Source organism: Triturus cristatus, chromosome 10 (assembly GCF_964204655.1).
Source record: "Triturus cristatus chromosome 10, aTriCri1.1, whole genome shotgun sequence".
NCBI lineage: Eukaryota > Metazoa > Chordata > Amphibia > Caudata > Salamandridae > Triturus > Triturus cristatus.
In genome coordinates this window covers 927,142,223-927,157,909 of record NC_140593.1, presented here as the reverse complement: position 1 = coordinate 927,157,909, position 15,687 = coordinate 927,142,223, and the positions used below count along the sequence as shown (strand labels likewise).

The 15,687-nt window shown below is 43.2% G+C and overlaps 1 protein-coding gene across 1 annotated transcript in view; it reads left to right on the top strand.

Moving 5' to 3' along the window:
- Positions 1-15,687, top strand: part of JMJD4 (jumonji domain containing 4) — a 60,849-nt gene that overhangs the window by 8,071 nt on the left and 37,091 nt on the right. The window contains exon 3 of the mRNA XM_085628759.1: positions 6,379-6,504. Within this exon, the coding sequence (XP_085484885.1) occupies positions 6,379-6,504 (126 nt within the window). The remainder of the gene's footprint in view (positions 1-6,378; positions 6,505-15,687) is intronic.

Sequence of the window (15,687 nt, the reverse complement as noted above, 5' to 3'; positions counted from 1 at the left end):
ATTTCTCATATACCGAATAAAGCTTGTTTGACTTGATTGTTGGCCTAATAACCGGCAAAGTGAAATATTACGAATACGCATACGTTGGATTTCTATTGTTTGGTCTCATCGTTTTCCTTTTGATAAAGATACTGCTATTTTTATAAAACCAGCGTGGTGTCCATTTGTGGTGTTATCACTGTGTTACTGGGAGTGTGGTTGCAAAAACTTTACACATTGCCTTGGAGATAAGCCTAGCTGCTAGTGCCAAGCTACCTGGGGGGTGAGCAGGGGTTATCTAAGAGTGTGTCCCTACTTTCCCTGACTAGAAGCAAGGGTCCCTATTTGGACTAAGGTACCTACCCCAGCCAACTAGAGACCACCAGTTCTAACACTCAGGTATCCTGCCTAAAAATGCCAAGTGTTGCCAATTTTTCTTCCGAGAGGGGACATGGCCAACTGATAGACTGCCTGATTTGCAATCTCTGTTTAACCAAAATTTTGAAAAGGGTAGAGAGTTAGTATTATATTGCACAAGATTAGGATTGCGTAACGCGAAATATATTCTGAACAAAACACTATCCAGCTTTAAATTTGCACAGTATATGGAAATTGATATCTTGGACGTACATGAACATCGCAGATGGCCCAGGATGAAATGTCAGATTCACTGAAATTGTTAGATCTCACATGTTGCATATGTTCACCAAGCACACAAGTATGTTACAAAACATATTAGTTACATCTTAAGCACTGCTTTCTTCTGTCAACTATCACATCATTCACACTGTGGTCTTTTGTCATTCATCGCTCCCTTTGCACACCCCATGTCTGTTATTGCTTGTCCTATTTTGTTCAGGCCTCACAAAAACGTAAAAATGTTACCAGACCTGTGGGTCTAGTGACTTGAATAATCCACTCAACCTAACTGTAATGTGCTTGATCCATAAACTGGTCTCAAATTATGTGAACCTAGTCAAATATTTTATTTCACATCATCACCTTTTTCTGTATTATCACATATGACGGAACCTTCAAATATGTGAGTTTGGCATTTCTACGGAACAACTCTTTTGTTTGATTCAATACACTAAACGTATGCTCAATGCATAATCAAAATTTAGCCCACATATAGGGTCCACATGACCCCTGACTTGCCTGTTAGTCCACTAAAAGCAATGTCATCAGGGCGGGAGCAGGAATGTCTCTCCGGTTATGATTAAAATCTCTCACTTTTAATAAATGTATTGCTAAAGCCTTATGTGGTAGTGCACTGACATTTACCAACTGCACATCTTCATTGAAATGGCCTCAGTCATTCCCACTGACATGCAGTTTACTGATAAAACTATATAGCATACAAATGATAATGTGCGGAAATGGAAATCAGGTTTCAGAAAATATTTATGATTTGCTCATCATCAAGTAAAGTGTTCTCATTCGGGTTGATCCTATTTAAATCTTTGTTTCCATCACACTTCAGAATTACAAAAAAGTGCTTTCCTAACTTGAAATATATTTTGAAATATTTGTACAGATCATCTACAAGCTACTTAAATGTTGGGGTGTAGAAAACAATTGACAGCCTACAGCCTTTCGTTTCACACTGCCTGTACCTAGCATGATTGTCAGGCAGTTCACTTTACTCTTCTGTCTCTAATTGCAAAGTTAGAGGATTTTGTAAACACCAAACTCCAGGATAAAAAAAAGCAGCAATTTGTAAGAAAGCATAAGCTGACATCTGTCCTCTATCTTCGAAAACACAGCAAATGTGACAAGATAAAACATAAAATTTAAAGCGATCTTTATTGCTCATTCACTATTTGCATGAATAGAACACCCGTTTTTCATCAGCTCCAGCTCCCTATCCAGACCGAGACAGTAGGCCCAAAAAACATAGCCAGCCCTAATAAAATCTGATTCGCCATAGCAAGTACATTTCTCAAGGCCGTTGTATGAAACAAAAAGGTACGCGTTATGCAGGTATCAAGTTTGTTGTAATTTTCATTTTTTTTCAGTTAAATGTAATAATTTCCCAAGTTTTGTCCGGGAATGAAATTCTTTTCAATTGCCTTTCTATCCAGCAGATTTTGAACATTTCCATTTGAACATCACTAAACTCTTGGCGAGAGCCATGCTGAAACATATACACGTTTGTACTTTTATTTCCTTTTCATTTCAAACATGTCCCCCTCAGGTGGGCTTCAGTCATGCTTAAATGTAGGCATACCATTACTTCAGCCAAATAGATTGCGTTTTCTGAAAAAGGCATATCCTAGGGCTGTTCCATATATTGTACCTCAATTTGTTTCACAGTTCTCTTTGTTGTCTGTGCCAGTAAACTGACCTCTTTTGTTTTTAAACAGCATGTTTAACATGAAAGCTTGTTTTTTTCCTGTCCATAGTCAATTAACAAATACTACATGTTTTTCCATGTACTGTGTACGTAAGCCCTCTTTCCTTTATGTACACAGCTCCTGTACACAACTGATTCTTAATTATCCTATATTTTGTACCATTGCAAATGAAAAATTGCCTAGTAAACATGAAGGAAAGTTTCAATTCTATTAACCCCTTGCATGCTCCTGACGGAACCACTCCGTCATGAGCCACGGGCGCCGTGTGCTCATGACGGAGTGGTTCCGTCATGCTGCGGCCGTTGGCGGCCGCTCCGCCCACGCAGCGCTGTTTCCCCGCCTGTGCGGGCGATCAGTGCAAGTGGGTGGAGTCATGACGGAACCACGCCGTCATGAGCACAGCTCGCCCGTGACTCGTGACGGTGTGGTTCCGTCATGAGCATGGCGGTGCCGCGCTCACCCCAAACCCCCCTAGCGCTGCGGCAGAATTCGCGCCGCAGCGAAGGGGTTAAAGAGAAGGGAAAAAGCAAGTAGAGCATAATCCTCGCCTCCTGTCATAGAACTCCTTTGGTTCTAATTAAATCTTGATTAATGTCTTGTAGCCTAATAAGGCTTTATTTTGCATATCAGAATGAATCATTTGCCCTGTTCCTATTCTTCATACACCTCTGAGAATGGCGATTCTCCAATTTGTTTTTCTCTGTAGTTTTTTTTAGCACAAATTTGACCCGATGGTATCGGGTATCAGAGCGCTTTACATGCGCACCAGTTGCGTTAGACAAGGGCACCTTCTTTTGTTGATCACGGGGAGATTAAGTGATTTGCCCAGAATCATAGGATACGGAGTGTCAGTGTTGAGGCTCCAACCCGGTTCCCAAGATTTGAGAACGACCGCCCTAGCCATTAGGCTACATTCTCTCCCCAAGTTAGACATGATCACTGAGGGAGACGGCTAGTTCAAGACTTTCTGGTCTTAATACTGAATTTTCAGTCTGAGAGCAGGAAATCATTAATCAAGTCACAGACACAATTATGGCATCAGGATGTTTCTGACATCTATTCATTTAATATGTAGAGAGAATCTTGATTTCATTAAAGACTACGGAGGCTATCATTATGTATAAACCTTTATTGCTGCCTCACGTGCAGTCCTCTAAAGGACTTAAACACTTCACAACATAAAAAGTTTGATTCTGGAATCATAACACAGTATATATATCCATGTCACACAGCTATATTCCTCTTTAGGCTGCGACACAAAGATAACTTGGATATAAACTTGAAGCATCTCAAACATCTTAGTAAATGTGAAACATCTCCAAGTTCTCCATCTTTCCTTCAACAGAAGAAATCCAGTTACGGGTTGCTTCCTACAGAACAGAAAAAACCGTCAAAAGCATCCTCCATATGCTGAATAGCATTATAGACAAATAAATCGTATCCAATTGAACAGTTTAATATCAAAATAATTTTTTTCTTAGAGAAAATAACCATCCCAACTATCAATTTCTTCTTTTCTCTGTTGTTATTCCTATATATTTTTTTAAAAAAATATAACCTTTCCTATTTGACCTTCGTACATATAATCATAGGGTGTGGTGGGTGGGATAACCATATCCTCCATAGTCTTTAACGTATTCAGGATTCTCTCTGCATGTTAATTGGAGAATCGCCATTTCATTACAAGACCGGAGGCATGTTTAAAGCTTTCCATAACTAGACTGCTCACATGCTTCACTAGTCTTAGGTAGAAATTTGCAAAAGTACTTTCATTTGACCAATGTGCTCTTTTCCTGATTTCAGAAAGGGTTCCTCCAGCCCAAAACACCTTCCTAGCCATTGCTCCTCTAGCAGAATGTGCACCAAATTTGGATAAATCTATGCCTGCTTCACTCATTATTGATCCAACCCTTCTAGATAATGTAACGGTAGATACAGCTTCATATGGTTCAACATAGAATATTAACAATTGAGTTTCACCATCAGATCTTCAGTCTAACATTCTTTGTCCGTATACTTTCATGCAACTCACCACGTGTAGTTTTGGACAATCCTGAAATGAAGTATAGAAAACATTTCCAGACATAGGGCCTGATTGAGATATTCTCAGACGGATTGCCCAGTCACAACAAGGACAGATATCCTATCCACTGAAATATATATTCCATAATATCCTATGGGATTTATATTTTGGCGGATGGGATATCTGGCATCGTTGTGACGAAGTAAGCCATCTGCTGATGTCTAAATCAGGCCCATAGTCTTTTCTTTGTTCTCTTCCAAATATCAAACTGTACACCATCTGATGAGTAAAATCTGCTGCAAATCTCTAGAGCTTTAATATCCCATACCCTTTTGAAAAATAGTAAGCATAGAACGGTTACTAGCTTCAGAGATATCTGTCTCAGTGAGAGGTAATTATTCCCTTTGGCAGAATGAGACACATTATTAAAAAAATACTTACCATAACGCTGCAATACTTTCTTTGTTGTTTTAACTCCGTTTTCCTTTTTGTTAGGTCTTGCCTCTAGATAACGCATTCATATTGTCACTTTCATTTGTTTGCTTCTTATTGCCTAGCTTTCATGGCCTTTCCTTCCTCTTTTGTGGTTGTCCCTTCCCTGGAGCCTGGATGCATTACTTGTGCCCTTCCAGTGCTCGCTTTTTGAGCATAGCTTTTTTTATTTTTTAAGTTACGCGCCCCACAAAATTGCATGTGTTTTCCAGTTGCTGTGTACTTAACGCCCCCTCCTCTGTCATGCTCCAGTGTAGTTCTCCCCGCTAGCTACACCTTTTGTCTCTTCTGCACTTCACCTTGCTCTCTCTCATTTGCTTTCCTCCCACCTACACCCTCGATGTTGCTTTCTCCCACTCCTCACCTGCCTCCTGTGTTACTTCTACTCCCACCCACCAACACCCTGTGTTGCTTCCTCCCCCACCAACCCGCACCCTTGCGTTGCTTCCACCACGCATGTCTCGCCTGTTGTTTCCACCACCTCCCCCGTATTGCTTGTACCCACATCTCTGTTGCTACCCCTCCCGCTTTGCTCCCTCAACACCTGCTGTAAAAAAAACTATTTTTTTTCTTTTTAATTACAGATCCAACTTAAATGGCTCTCTAAAAAGACCGAAAGTCTGTGTCATTTTGTAGATGCATCCATGCATGGTGCGTGCACAACATTGGGGCCAAGCCAAATGCTTTAGCATTTTTTTTAGCCCTGTTGCATATCATGATGAATGCTGTGCAGCACAGCTAAAACATTGATAAAGCCAATAGACTAAGACCAAACAGACGTGAATCCCAAATCTGTCCCCAAAAATGTGTGCTCAAAGCAGCATTATATCTCCATAACACCACTGACATTTAATGTTCTGGTTTCACAATATCAATAAACTTTAACTCATCACATGGGGGAAGGGTTATAAAAAAGATAACCAAATATAGACACAAAGGGAAAAAATATTCCTCGTTTAAGATCAATTTCCCCCTTTTCCACTTTTTCCACGCTGAGAGAGAAGCCATTCTATCCGACCCAGCTGGGGCATTCAGGCTTACGCTGCTTCAAGCACTCCTATAATTTCTTTCACATGATAGTCTCTTTACTCATCTCCACTTTCTCAGCTACAAAATCAAACCTATTTTCGACCCTTTTCTACTACTCTCATAGAATACTTTTGTCTTCTGTTTTACACATGGCTTCCCAACTTTGAGTTCCTTCAGTTCACATTTTGCCTACTGTAGTTTCTAGTTTCTAAATACATGCTGTTGACTTGTGATATCGTCTAAATTTGTTATTTTTACTTCCCTTTTAATGTTTTCAGAAGGCTATTAAAATGCTCAAGATTTTTTTTTTTTATGTTGGTTTATCACTTAACATTTGCTCTTATTTTATTTTTATTCTCTGTCAAGCGATTGAACATGTGTGAGTGAACTAGTCAGTTTCCTATGAAGTTTAATGAAAACTTGTTTTGAATTGAAGACCTGCATGTGACAGATAACAAGAATGGCTGTTTCTCTTCATTTTCTAAACTAACCATACAGAGCGTTCCCAAACCAGGATGCTTACCGGACGCCTGTCTTCTTCACCTCAGATTGGCTGAATGAGTACTGGGATGCCATCGCTGTTGATGATTACCGGTTTGTCTATATGGGACCCAAGGGCTCGTGGTAAATGCATTTTTGCAGTTTTTTTGGTTGCTAAAGTTGATTACCTCCAGTACCTTTCTGTATTTACAGTGATATATTCTTCTCTGAGCTAGGCTAAGATTCTGAAATAATAGTACTGTGGTAGAGGTCAGATAATATAAAGCAATTCTGGTCTAGATGTATGAATAGTAGTAATAGCGATTACAAATAGCGCCTTTTTTGCAAATCACTATTTGGTAATCACTATTACTAATGTACAAAGAGGTTATCTAGCCCTATACCCTAAATAGCGATTCATAGTGGGTCACAAATAGACCTACTTCATGAATATTAGTGGTCAGCAGGCAACTATTCCTGTATTAACTTTTAAATAAAGCAAGATTTCTTTTTTAAACGCACCCCGTTTGGATGCATTTAAAATAAAAAAGGAAAAGTTTAATTGTAATTTTTTTAAGGGTAGGCAGTGGACGCAGGGCTACTGCCTGCTCTTAAAAAATATATTTTTAAACATTCTCAAAGGTAAAGAGAATCTTGAGGGACCCCTTTCTACTTGTGAATGGGTTACCACAAACTTTGAGCTGGTAGTTAAGTGTGAATGTTTTGTGACCGCATTTCGGTCACAAAGCATTCATATACCCCATTCTGATTCAGTATTTGGAAGGGGCACACTAAACACACCCCTTCCAAATATCGAATCAGTATGTATTTGTAATTCCAAATTACGATCTGGTAACATGTTAGCAAATCGCAATGTATTTTTGTGATCGGGAATGGCCCGATTCTGCAATTTGGGCTATTCGCGACTGCAAAAATGCTTTGTACATCTATCCCTGTCTCTCCAGAATTTAGAAGCATTGTGTGTGTGACTGGCTGACCACGAACTGGAAAGTCCACACTGCTCTGATTAGTTTTCTTAGTGCTTATACACCAAATAGTTCTCCTATGTCGATAGTATTAAACAGAAGTTATGATTATCCAACTCATTGTGCAAACATGACAATATCAAATATTCACAGTAAAAAAATGTTAGAAAAATGATTCCCGTGTTTTGAACTAGAAAAGAGGAATAATTTCAGTGTTCTGAACTGGAAAGAGTTTGAAAAAAACCTTTTTAAATGTGGCATAATAAATGCAGCTTCCTGTTATGAGTCCTAGTGTTCGGTACAGGCAAGAAATAGGAAGTGTGCTATGTGAAATTGTAGACTTTGTGATGTGACATGAGGATTCTACCAGTTTTAGAAAGAGACACTGCAATTTCAAGCATTATGGTTTATACATTTCACTCTCTAGCCCAATAAAAATTGTCCCCTGCCTTAATGCTTTCAGATGGAAATCATCTGTTCTCCCTGTTTGCCCTTAAACATCTTTGCTCATAAATTCCCAAGACTGTTTTTTTTCCAAATAATCAATGATATATTTGAGAAGAAAGAAGGAGCATACCACTTATATATAACTTCTGCATACACTTAAGGATAGGGACACTGTCAATACTAGTGGAGTGCACCCCTCGGTCAGCCACCATTAACAAACACATTTTTTTCTTCCAAAATGAAACACTAGCACTCCTCAGTTACTTGCAAGTCACTTCATTAAGCACATCAAATGTTTCTGACATTTTCTTGCAGCAGAGCCTTTTTAATAAAAGGTCATTATTTCAAAATGGTGACATACTATTTATAAAACAATTGAAAACCATATAACGTGAACACAGACTACAAATGCAATCATGATGAGTGGTGTGATTGATAAAAAGTCCTGTAGCAGACATGCATAGTATATGTAATTTGTTCAAACGCCCACAATACCCACAGCCAGCAATTCATTTATGGATTGCAATGTGTTTTTCCACAGTGTACCAAAAAGTATGTAAAATTAAAGAAAATGGATAGAAATTGAGGATCAATGAAACATATGCATTTTTGAAGCATACTTCAGTATCTGAATTTCTGATGGATACATCTGCCTGTGGATTCCTCACTTTATTCCTCACCTTATGAATATCCCCTCTGCGCCAGCATTCCGGAAATTTTTCCGTAGCTCTCTGCGCCGGCGAGGTTGTCATGGCTCCGCACTCTGCTCTGCAGGACGTCACCGGATCCATAAGAAGACCACGTCGGCGTGATGATGACGTCAGTTCCTTTTTTTCTGCGCTACAAGCTAACGGATTTTCTGGGACTCTCCTGTCTTTCAACTGCTACTTTTTTTCGAGACTTTATTTGTTATTGTTTCGACTATGTCTGTTCCTAGGAAGTCTGGTTTCAAGCCTTGCAAGGAATGCGGAGGTCACATGTCAATTACTGACCCGCATGATGACTGTCTCTGGTGCATTTCTAGTGATCACGACGTCGAAGGTTGTTCATCCTGCAGAAAAATTAACCCTAAGGCGCTGAAGGAAAGAGAGGTCAAGCTCTACATGTCCAAGGTGAGAAAGGAGAAAAGAGGTCGTAAAAGATCGAAGTCAAGGTCGTCGACTTCGCATGGATCCAAGAGAAGGCACAAGGAGAAGAAGAGACATGAGTCTCGACGTTGTTCGTCCAAGTCTCGAGCTTGGAAGTCGCCTTCTCCTGCTCCTCGACGTCGTACCAAGGATGTTATTTCTCCTTCACCTTCTGAGTCTCCACAGGCTTCGCCAGGCCGGTCTCCTGATTTGGGTTCTCCGGTGCAGTCTCCAGCGCCGGTTGATTCTCTGGTTTCGGATGGGGATTCGAACCCAGTGGAGGAAGAGTCTCCTGCTACTCCTGTGGCTCCACCTGTAACTCCAGTGGATCCAACTCCGGAGACTCCTCGTAAGGAAGTCGAACCGGCGCAGTATCCTTTGTTCCCGCGCCAGGTTCGGATCCATCGCACTTCATGAATGCGTTGTATGGTATTTTTACCAGAGCCACATGCCCCTCTGGAGCACCTTCGGGTCCCATGGGCCCTTTGGCATTTAATTTTGGCGTGCCTCAGCATTATCCTCCGGCCCCCATTATGCCTTATATGCCGATGGCGCCGTCATGGCAATTTCCGGCGCCGAGGGTGTCGACGCCGCTTGAGCAGTCTCTGGCTCCGTCTGGCATCCCTTCTTCCAGGGTTCGTTCGATGCGGGTCCCGGTCACGGAGCCTCCGTAGACGCCGCGGATGGCGCCGCCTACGCCGCAGCCGAGGATGCGTTCGAGAAGAGAAGCTCAAAGGCTGATTGAAGAGGAGCAATTTCGGGCTGGTGACATAGAGGAAGGGGAAATTTATGAGTCTGAGGACTTATTGGAAGTCTTGTGTGAAGCAAGTGGTTTGGATGTCTCTTGGGAAGGGGACTTTGCATTAGAGAAGGCTTCTCCTTCGAAGGATGTAGCTCCTTATCATGTTGTCATCAAGAAGGCAGCTGAACTGTTGGACCTACAGCTTCCTATGGCTGAATATAAGCCTAATCTTTTAACAGAGGTGCTTCATTCTCCTTCTGCTGTGGTGGAACCTTTTTTACCATTCAATGATGCCCTGACGGAGCCGATATTAGAAGTCTGGAGTAATCCTCTTTCTGCTCCTGCAGTTTCTAGATCTGTTTCTAGAAGATATAGACCGCCACCAGGGGACCCTGATTTTCTTTCTTCTCACCCGTCACCTCAAAGTCTGGTAGTTCAAGCTTCTTGTTCAAAACAGTCGGTTGGCTCTTTTCCTCAAGCACCAGCTGATAGAGACTCCAAAAAGCTTGAGCAATCGGCAAAGAAAGTTTTTTCTTCAGCCAGTATGGCATTAAAATCCACAAATGCAACTTGTCTATTGGGCAGATATATCCACGCCCTCATGGACTCTGCCAAGCAGATTCTCCCTAAGCTGTCGGAAGAGGATCAGAGCAATTTAAGTGAGATCTTGATGGACTCCCAGGCGGCTGCTCGCCAAGTAATCCAGTTGGGTCTGGACACTGCAGATTCGGTGGCAAGGGTGATGGGTTCGTCTGTTGCCACTTGGAGGCATGCATGGTTAAGATCTTCAGGATTTTCACCTGATGTGCAAGCTGCCCTTTTGGACCTTCCCTTTGACGGTTCTAAGCTCTTTGGGGAAAAGCTGACTTGGCGTTGCAGAGATTTAAGGAGAGTAAATCCACAGCAAAATCTCTGGGTTTACAGTCTGTCAAGAGGGAATGGTTACAGAAGATACCGTGGTTTTGGGAAGTCTTCCTTTCGTTCCAGTCAGCCTCAGCAACAACAACAGCAGCAAAACCCTCTGTATAAATCCTACAGAGGTAAAGGCAGAGGTCGCCTTTGTGGAGCTGGACGACATCCCTCTTCCTCCTCCTCCTCTACCTCCCCTCCCCCTCCCGGTAATGCAGGAAAGTAGCCCTAGATCCGCCATCCTGGATCATGTGGGTCCTGTGGGAGGTCAGCTTACCCATTTTCTACAAGACTTGAAATTAATAACTTCGTACATTTGGGTTCTAGATCTTGTGGGAAATGGGTACGCCCTTCTCTTCAGGGAATTCCCTCCTCCTTACCCAGGGTTTTGCACGGAGGATCATTTGCTTCTCCTTCAGAAGGAGGTTCTTACCCTATTACAAAAACGTGCGATAGAGGTGGTTCCGGAGCAGGAAAGGGGTCAGGGTGCTACTCCCGGTATTTCCTGATTCCCAAGAAGGATGGCAGGCTATGTCCTATCCTGGACCTCAGAATTTTGAATCTATTTCTCAAGCAGGAGAGGTTCAAGATGCTCACTCTAGCGCAGGTTCTTCAGGCGCTGCAACAAGAGGACTGGATGGTGTCCATCGACTTGCAGGATGCGTATTTCCACATCCCAATCCTGAAGTCGCACAGGAAGTATCTCCGTTTCACGGTTTGGTTGCAACATTACCAGTTTACGGTCCTTCCGTTTGGTCTGACTGCTGCACCTCGAGTCTTCACCAAGGTGATGGCAGTGGTGGCAGCTCATCTCAGAAGGTTGGGGATTCCTGTTTTCCCATACCTAGGCGACTGGCTTCTGAAGGCAGAGTCTCCAGAGATGGTGTGTCGTCATCTGCAGGTAACAACCCAGCTGTTGTACAAATTGGATTTTTCAATAAATTTACCCAAGTCTCACTTGGTGTCTTCACAGCGCAACCTGTTCATAGGGGCAGTACTGGATACCACTGTGTGTCGAGCGTTCCCTCCACATCAAAGGAATCTTGACATACAGGAAATGATTCCCTTGTTTTACAATGGAGCGGTTGTTCCAGTTCTGCAGGTCCTTCGCCTGCTCGGTCTGTTCACTTCCTGCATCCTGTTGGTCAACCATGCACGCTGGCACATGAGGGCGCACCAGTGGTGTCTCCGCAGGAAGTGGTATCAGCACAACAGAGATCTCAGGGAGTCTGTGAAGATCTCCAGAGAAGCTGCAGCAGATCTGTCTTGGTGGAGCGTAGAGGGCAATCTGTCTCAAGGAAAGCCTTTCCATCTTCCTCCATCGGTGGCCTCAGTGATAACAGATGCCTCTACCCTAGGGTGGGGAGCACATCTGGGGGATTTGGAGATCAAGGGTCGTTGGTCTCTGGAAGAAAGGTTGTTTCACATCAACTTTTTGGAATTGCGGGCGATACGTTTGGTGCTCAAGGCCTTTCTCCCTTCCCTTTGCAGTCAGTCGGTTCAAGTCCTGACGGACAACACTGCTGCGATGTGGTATGTCAACAAGCAGGGAGGAGTGGGGTCGTACCGTCTCTGCAGAGAGGCGTTGCGACTCTGGTCCTGGGCTCAGGACCATCGTATTTGCTTGATGGCAAATCATCTGGCCGGGGTGCTGAACGTGCGTGCCGACAGTCTCAGTCGGCAGTTCTCTGCCGACCACGAGTGGAGGCTTCATCCAGAGGTAGTTCGACACATCTTCCAGACGTGGGCGAGTCCTCGGATGGACCTGTTTGCCACTCACGAGAACGCGCACTGCCTGTCCTTCTGCAGTCTCCAGTTTCCGGGGCAGGGAGCGTTGGGGGACGCGTTTCAGTTGAGTTGGGGTTCACAACTCCTTTACGCGTGTCCTCCCATACCCTTGATTCCTCGGGTTCTGAGGAAGATTCGCCAAGACCGGGCCCAATTCATATAGATCTCCCCAGATTGGCCAAGAAGGGTGTGGTACACAGACCTTCTTCACCTCTCGTCACACCCTCCGCTCTGTCTCCCTCTCAGGGCAGATCTCCTCTCTCAGATGGAGGGGCAAGTTCTACACCCCCACCTCCAGAGCCTGCACCTTCATGCCTGGAGATTGAACGGGGCAACTTGAATTATTTTTCTCTCCCGTCTGACGTGGTGTATGTTATATTATCGGCCATGCGACACTCCACTAAGTCTGTCTATTCATACAGGTGGTCTAAATTTGTTAAGTGGTGCGGAGAGAAATCTATTGATCCCTTAAAAGCTCATCTATCTGATGTTCTTTGTTTTTCTCTTTATTTGGCCCAGCAGGGTTTTGCTGTGGCAACTGTAAAAGGGTATTTTTCAACTGTGTCGGCATTTTTGTGTTTACCTGATCAGCCTTCTTTATTGAAGTCTCCTATTGTCTTAAGATTTATTAAGGGGCTGACAAACATGTTTCCTCCCACTCCTTTTATTATGCCCTAGTGGGACTTGAATTTGGTGTTAACTTTTTTATTGGGTTTGTCATTCGAACTGATGCATAGTTGTCCTTTAAGACTTTTAACTTTTAAAACGGTCTTCCTGGTAGCTATCACTTCGGCCAGGAGGGTGAGTGAACTCCAGGCTTTGAGTTCAAAGCCGCCTTTTCTAACCATATATACTGAAAGGATGGTACTTAGGACCAGGGCTGCTTTTCTGCCTAAGGTGGTGACTCCCTTCCACCTAGGTCAGTCCCATTACCCTTCCTACTTTCTATCCTCCCCCTCACCCTTCCAAGGAGGAGACGAGACTTCATCGTTTAGATCCAAAGAGGGCAATTAGCTTCTATTTGGACAGAACAAAGGACTTCCGTCAGGATGACCAGCTCTTTGTTGGATATGCTGGTCGTATGAAGGGCAAGGCGGTGCACAAGCGCACTTTGTCACGATGGATCATCTTGTGCATCAAGATATGCTACTCCCTGGCAGGTAAGGAGCCTCCTGTAGGCATTCGAGCTCATTCCACCAGTTCTAAATCGTCTACTTCTGCATTGTCTAGAGGTGTTCCTGTTTTGGACATCTGTAAGGCCGCAACTTGGGCCTCCCTCCACACTTTCGCGAAGCATTACTGCTTAGATTCCGAAGTGAGGAGGGATGGCCATTTTGCGCGTTCTGTTTTGCTGGACTTTTTGGTTTAGAAGGGTGGACATCCTCCTCCGGGAGAGGTACTGCTGTGGGATTCTACATTGGTTTGAAAAACAGTTTCCTCATTTCTCTAACGGAAAGTTCCAGAATGTGTGTGGGGACAACAGAACTCGACCACCCAGTGTGTCAATATTTGTGCCAATAAAAACAGTGCATCACAAGTGTGGGTGGGACTATTGTAACAGGCCTGGTCTGTGACCATATGAAGTTAACATAGTGTTATTGTGGTCTTCATATGGTCAGAGGTTTGGCCTATTCCTGTGCCCTGCAATAGACAACCCCACGTTTGTGAAGAACAGTTTTTATCGGGAGAAGTGTAGATACATTGGATGGTAGGACATTTGCTGTCTCCCTGAAATTCTGAAGTTTTCCATCGCACAAAAGTGAAGAAATTATGATTTATTTGTTAATCCACACATTTGTAGGAGATTTTTGGTAGTGAAATGTGTTGGGATTCATGCAAGCCCCATCTCCATGGATCCCCCTAGGTCTTAAGTTTTCATAAATGTCTTGCGTTGGTAGGTTCCCCTGGGTACCAGCCCACCCCAGGCACAAATTCTGCCCACATGGAATCTCCCCGTGTTAAAATGTTCCCTGTTTTACATTGTGTGGATCCCTGTTCAGATCCTGGAAAAACTCAAATATATATCATACCCCTAGGTACAGAAGACCCAGTGAGCCAAAAGTTGGTGTCAGGCCTTCACAGGAGTATTTTCCTGCTTGAGGGACACTGAAGGAAATAACCTTGTTCTGGGAAAAAATGCAGACAAATATCATGTTCAGTGTGTACTACTGGATGGCCTGTCAGACCACAGGAGATCTTAGATAAATCGATAGATTATTCAAGACGTACAATATATATATTTATTATATTTTCATTAGAGTCCTATGTCTGGGAAATACAACAATATGTTATTTTAATTTTCTAATGGAATTTCCTCAACATATTGAGGAAATTCTTTAGAAAAATAAAAATATCACATTGTGTGTTGGTATGTATGTATATATATATATATAGATATAAAGTATATACATGCATACATACATACATACTACTGGCAACAATAGGTCGTTTTAATAGGAAGAGCGTTTTTTCATTTGCCAAAAACTTTGGCATCACTTCTCAAATCTTTAGAAAAATTTTCAAAACGAATTTGCCCATCACTTCAGCTGCACTCTTGAAAAAGTTCATGGTGATCTGTCAAGCAGGGGTCCAGAAAATTGAGGGGGTACCAAAACACTTTTTCTCCATGTTAATTTCTTTAGGAAGATTTAGACATGGCTACAGCCCGAACTGCTGAATGGAATTATACCATATTTGGCAGAAAGGTAGCTCTTGGTCCAGATAGCACAGTTTTTTAAATGGTGTAAATCCGTTCAGTAGTTCCCGAGCAATGTAAAAAAAATTAAGATATACAACTGAGGCTACGGAGGATCCGAGACCCCTCCCGATCTCGTACCTGAGATCTGACTGGCTGCGAACACTTCAAACCAGGAAGTGTTTGCAGCTATCTTGAGGCTCAGTTGAACGAGTCACAAGAAAGAACTTAAAAAAAAACACCCTGACCCTCTAGGCTTCTTGGTGGGGTCCCTCAGGGACCCTCCATGGCCAAAAGACACCCAAAGCGCGGGCTCTAGTGCTTTGTTAAATATAGGCCTCCGGGTGGGCCAGGTCCTGGGGGCAAGTTCTTATAGTAATACAGGGGTTACCCATGCTGCATGCCCCGGGGACAGCCACCTCCCTGGGGCAAAGTTTTAAAATGTGATGAGGGGGCCCGCATGCCCCCCACAGCCTCAGGGACTGCCAGCTCTGTGTGGCTAATTTAAATATCAACGGAGTCCCCCCATGGAACCCCGGGGAAAGCCACCTCCCTGAGGCTAATTATGATAAATGCGGGGGCCACGAGCCTTCCCCCCCAGAGCCCTGTGGACCTCCATTGCCCAATGCTAAA